Here is a 6,000-nt window from a genome sequence, read left to right on the forward strand (position 1 = left end):
CTTCCTACATGGGAAGAATACTAGCTGGGATGTGCACTGGTATCTTGACACAGAGCCTTCTGGTAAAGTGGGTTGAAGTAAGCAGCTTGGGTTCAACACTCTATGTAAAACCTCTGCTATCTCTTAAAGCCCAAACCAGACTTCCGTATCTCTGCCATTCTCTACTGGACATAGCTGATGTTAAATGTGTGAGAAGAAAAAAGCCAATCAAGTAATTGGATTTCTGCCACCCTTTGGTGTAGTCTGACCCAGCCCTGGTCATTGCAGGCATTTAGGGAATGAGCTGATGTGACCTCTCACTGTCTATCTTTGTCTCTCTAATGAATGGTAATTTTTAAAGGTTTATTTATTTTAATTTTTTTTTTTTTTTTTTTTTTTTGACAGGCAGAATTAGACGGTGAGAGAGAGAGACCGAGAGAAAGGTCTTCCTTCCGTTGGTTTACCCCAAAATGGCTGCTAAGGCCGGCGCGTTGCGCCAATCTGAAGCCAGGAACCAGGTGCTTCTCCTGGTCTCCCATGGGGTGCAGGGCCCAAGGACTTGGGCCATCCTCCACTGCACTCCCGGGCCACAGCAGAGAGCTAGACTGGAAGAGGAGCAACCGGGACAGAACTGGCGCCCCGACCAGGACTAGAACCTGGAGTGCTGGCGCCACAGGCAGAGGATTAGCCTAGTGAGCCGCAGCGCTGGCCCATAAAGGTTTATTAATTTCAAAGGCAGAGTTACAGAGAGAGAAGGAGGGATGGAAAGATCTTCCATCTGCTCATTCACTTCCCAAATGGCCACAACAACCATGACAGCCAGGCCAAAGCCAGGAGCTTCATCTGGATCTCCCATGTGGGTGCAGGGGCCCAAGCACTTGGGCTGTCCTACATTAGCAGGGAGCTGGATCAGAAGTGGAGCAGGGGCCAAGTAAAGCTGCCTGCAGTGCTTACATTCCATATGGGCACTGGTTCTATTCCTGGCTGCTCCACTTCTGATCTAGCCCTCTGCTACGGCCTGGGAAAGCAGTAGAAGATGGCCCAAGTCCTTGGGCCCTGCACCCATGTGGAAGACCTGGAAGAAGCTCCTGATTCCTGGCTTCAGATTGGCACAGCTCTGGCCATTGCGACCAACTGGGTAGTGAACCACCAGATGGAAGTCCCCTCAGCCACAGTGAACTCCTTCAAAGTCCACCCTCATCATGCCATGGTTGCCTTGCCATGATATTTTTCTACCCTTTTCTGTATCTGAGTCTCAGCTGCTGGTCAGCTAGATCATGACAGCCTGAGCTGCCCTGCCTGGGCACCTGCTGCTGGGTGGCAGTTGCCTCTTTCCTGTATGACTTCCCCACTTGGCTATGAAATCCTTGAGGGCAAGGACCAGGAGGTCTTGGTCACGGTTCTGGTCCTCCAACCTGACCAGAGTGCACTTCATAATTGTAGGGACATGGAAAATGCCCCAGCTGTCTTTCCTTACTTATTTGGTTTTGGGCCCTAATGAGAAGGTCTTTTCTGCAGGCAGAGAAGTTGTTAAGAGCCTTGAAAGCCCACCTGAAAGAGGAGGCAGGAAGAGAAAAGGAGCATCAGGTGAGTAATGTTTTTCCTCCTAACCTGTTACCTGTGAGCCATTGACACAATCAGCGATGATTTAAGACATGCTGTTAATTACCAAGGAGAGTCTATCAGTGACAGCCTTTCATAATAGAGATTTCTTATGAATGGGGAAACCACCCTGCAGGCAAGTAATCTGTCAACTATTCTTAGACAATTGCCAAGGTTAAGTGCTCACTGCCCACTGTTATGACTTGGGGGAAGGATTTGCAGTCTGGAAAGACCCAGGTGAGATGGCAGCCATTGCTAGGTGATCTTAGAAACTGCAGCTCCTCTGCAATGAAACACCTGCCCTGCTGTGGCACTCGACCTGCAGACTGTAAACCGTGCTGCTCGCTTCAGCCCCACAGCGAAGCTCTTAGCTGAGGCAGGACCCCCAGCTGGGCCAGCGAGCACTGCGTCCGAGGAAGCCGCCAAAGCCTGAGGACCTTGGAGTGGTCAGTTCTGTGTCTGGAAGGGAAGGTAAACAGAACCAGGAACTTAAAGTCAGACTTCTCTCTTGTTGGTCTGTGTAACTGTATTCCAATTTATAAACATTTCAGATTTGCAGCTCTAATTGCATTTATTTTAACTTTTATTTATTTGTTTGTTTGTTTATTTATATTGGAGAAGCAAAGAGACAGAGTGAGCTCCCATGCTTGGGTTCACTCCACATTGACGTGTAAGGGAAGGGAGCAGAGCCAGGAACGCAGTGCTGGTCTCCCACGTGCTTGGCAGAAACCCAACTATTTGCGGTACCACTGTTGCCTCCCAGGACCCATGACAGCAGGAAGCTGCAGTCAAGTCCCAGAGTCAGATATCAACTTGGGTGTTCTAACGTGGGACTCGGGCATCCTCACTAGCTGCCTAACTGCCAGGCCAGATACCTGAGATGCCTGGCCTCTGTCCTGCATCTTTTTTTTTAATGGCTAAGGGTATGTGATTGTAGTGCCCTGTGAAGTCAGGATTTTACTTGGGGTAATAATTGATAGACTGCATTAAAAATGATCTGTTGCGGGGGTGGGTTTTTGGCACAGATGTTAAGATGCTACTTAGGACGACCCACATCTCATATCAGAGGCCTGGGTTGGAGTCTAAGCTCTACTTCTTATTCCAGCTTCCCGCTAATGTTTATTCTGGGGGGTAGCAGTGATGGCTGAAATACTTGGGTCCATGCTACCCATGTGGAAGACCCAGAGTAAATCTGGGCTCCTGGTTTTCACTTGGCTCAGTCCTGCCTGTTGTGGGCATTTGGGGAGTGAATCAGTAGGTCGAAGATCTGTGTCTTAGTCTGTATCTCTCGTTCTCTAAAACAGTCTATTTTATTTCAAATTCAGTATCTGTCCTTTTTGAAAAAAATTACACAAGAGCAGTGATAGTCTAAATTCAGTCCTAAGTGGTGAAATCTGTTGATTATGAGCTTAGATTGGTGAAAAAAACCCGAGTCGATCTTTGCGTAAACCAAAGAGAGTTTATCTACTCAAGGATATAGATGCAAGTTGCAAAATCCAAATACATGGTGAAGAGAACATTAATATTACCTAGGATGCACAGCTAGGCTTCTAGGCCTCAGTATCATTACCTGGCACATTTACAGTTGTAGATTATATTTGAGTGAGGTGACATTGGACTTCATGGAGACATCAGTTCTCTCACTATGGGTCCCTGTGAAACATATGTGTTAGAACATCTCTCAGTGTAGGTTGGTCTGGCTGGCTGTGCTGGAGACTCTCATCTGAAACTGATGTGTCTCATCAGTCTGAGATTTGGACAAGTCTGTTGGAGGGTACACAATGGTACATTCAGGAATAAACACACTGCTTGCTGATCTTCTCACTCCCAGACTCTCAGACCGTGGTTGAGGTGTGTGAGATGAAGACATCTCGGAGTCATGCTAACAATATTAGAGCAGTCACAGGCGCAGTGTCATGCCATGCTACTAGGGGGTGGAGGTGGGTGGTGAGAAAGGACGCTGAAGGAGGCACGTTACGTCCAGTGGGGTGTGTGGCCCGACGGCACCTGTTCTGCCCATGACTCTCCAGGGAGGAAATTTGCACTCGTAAAATCCTTGCTCATCTGCCCACTTCCTAGTTGCTTTCTGGTTTCCCAGCCCATTGTCTTCATTGCCTCCAGCTGTGACCTGTGGCCTGTGACATGTTTACAGGTCTACTCCTTGTTCCTTAACTCCAGTGACTTCATGTCTCCTTCTCCTCACCGTCTACCCTGGGCAGGTCCCCACCTTCCGTCACTTGGCCCTCTTCCATTTCTATAGTGCTTCAGCGCCTCTCAAGTCTTCTGTCCTGTAAGCTGCTTTATTTTACTCCAGCTCACAAATCTTAGGTTACAGTTCTTAACCTAGGATGTTTGGCAGAGTCATTTGGGAAACTTTTGTTTTTTATTGGACAAGTAGAGTTATAGACAGTGATAGAGAAAGAGAGAGACAGAGAGAAAGGTCTTCCTTCTGTTGGTTCACTTCCCAAATGGCCGCCACAGCCGGCGCTGCGCTAATCTGAAGCCAGGAGCCAGGTGCTTCCTCCTGGTCTCCCATGCAGGTGCAGGGCCCAAGCACTTGGGCCATCCTCCACTGCCTTCCCAGGCCACAGCAGAGAGCTGGACTGGAAGAGGGGCAGCTGGGACTAGAACCCAGCGCCCATTTGGGATGCGGGCACCACAGGCAGAGGATTAACCAAGTGAGCCACAGCACCAGCCCTGGGGAACTTTTAAAAAAAATACTAATACAGCTCTGGCCATTGCAACCAGTTGGGGGGTGAACCAGTGGTTAGAAGGCCTCTCTCTCTCTCTCTCTGCCTCTCCTCTCTCTCTGTAACTCTGGCTTTCAAATAAATAAATACATCTTTTAATAACATATTGATACATAGGCCTCACCAAACCTTGGACCAATTAAACAGCTTCCGGAAGACCTCTGTCCTCAGGCCAGCATGAGGCTGATTGTCCACCACGGAGCCCTTCTCACACATCAACTCTCCTAAGGAGGTTTGTCCTGAAATATGAGTGGACAACCAACAACCGCCAGACATTTAAGGACAGATGAATAAAAAGAAATGGAAATAATATAGAAAACAACTGGAAACCTTAAAAAGGTTTACAATAATTTGATTAATCAACTTTGAAAATCAAGCTAGGTAGATAGACAAAGAGACATGATTCAACAAAGGTATAGAGCGACTGTCAATGGCACTGGGTACTTGAGAGAATAGATGGCAAGCTGGGAGCACAGGAGGTGAATGGGACATGGAAGGGTGCTGCTCGGCGACTCCCAGGCCATGTATTTGGAGGACAAGCTTTAAAGGTAAATTTAGGCACCAACGCTGAGGTGTAGTGGGTAAAGCCGCTGCCTGCTGCATTGGCATCCCCTATAGGCACATGTTGAAGTCCAGCTGCTCCACTTCTGATCCAGCTCTCTGCTATAGTCTGGGGAAAGCAGCAGAAGATGGTCCAAGGCCTTGGGCCCCTGCACCTGCGTGGGAGACCTGGAAGAAGCTCCTGGCTCCTGACTTCGGTCTGGCTCAGTTCTTGCTGTTGGTGGCCATTTGGGGAGTGAACCAGTGGGTGGAAGACCTTTCTCTCTCTGCCTCTGCCTCTCTGTAACCTTGCCTTTTAAATAAATAAATCGTTAAAGAAAAAAAAGCATTTATAAAGGTACATATAAAACTGCAAAGGTAACTGATAGTGCGGCTTAAATAGTATAATTCTGTTAAAAAGAAAATGAAAAGACTATAAGGAACTCAATTTTAGCTCACGATGGGCATTAAAAATCTCAACTGGAAATGGGGAGGAACCTGCCATCAGCAACATGTCAGCAGAGTGGCCGCTGGAACTTCAGCCTTACATACAGCGAGGGCACGGGAAGCAGCGGCTCATGGGCATCTCTTCCTTAGGATCTGATTGCTTTTTAGCCATGTGTATTCATTTATTTCAGAACATTACTTCACTTAGAAACAGAAAAACACCAAACCAACCCTTTCTATTACAGTTTTTTTTTTAAAGATTTTATTTATTTATTTGAAAGAGTTACAGAGAAGCAGAGGCAGAGAGAGAAAGTGAGAGGTCTCCCATCTGCTGGTTCACTCCCCTGTTGGCTACAATGGCTGGAGCTGTGCCAATCCAAAGCCAGGAGCTTCTTCTGGATCTCCCACATGGGTGCAGGGGCCCAAGGACTTGGGTCATCTTCTACTGCTTTTTCATAGCAGAGCTAGATCAGAAGTGGAGCAGCTGGGACTCAAACCGGCACCCATATGGGATGCTGGCGCTGCAGGTGGCTTTACTCGCTATGCCACAGCGCCGGCCCCTACGTTACAGTTTCTAGGTAGAGCAGCATGCTTACAAAGGCCTTCCTCACACTCCCATGAATGCAACCAGCTGGGGTTTTGCGCTACTGCTATTATAACTGTCCTTTTTGCATTTGAGTCT

General features: G+C 47.9%; 1 protein-coding gene across 4 annotated transcripts in view; it reads left to right on the forward strand.

Annotated features, from left to right (window-relative positions):
- Nucleotides 1–6,000, forward strand: part of NUSAP1 (nucleolar and spindle associated protein 1) — a 38,330-nt gene that overhangs the window by 8,866 nt on the left and 23,464 nt on the right. For all 4 annotated transcript variants that reach the window (XM_008269175.4, XM_008269176.4, XM_008269177.4 and 1 more), the window contains exon 2: nt 1,498–1,566. In XM_008269175.4, coding sequence (XP_008267397.2) covers nt 1,498–1,566 — 69 coding nt within the window. The remainder of the gene's footprint in view (nt 1–1,497; nt 1,567–6,000) is intronic.

Source organism: Oryctolagus cuniculus, chromosome 12 (assembly GCF_964237555.1).
Source record: "Oryctolagus cuniculus chromosome 12, mOryCun1.1, whole genome shotgun sequence".
Lineage (NCBI taxonomy): Eukaryota > Metazoa > Chordata > Mammalia > Lagomorpha > Leporidae > Oryctolagus > Oryctolagus cuniculus.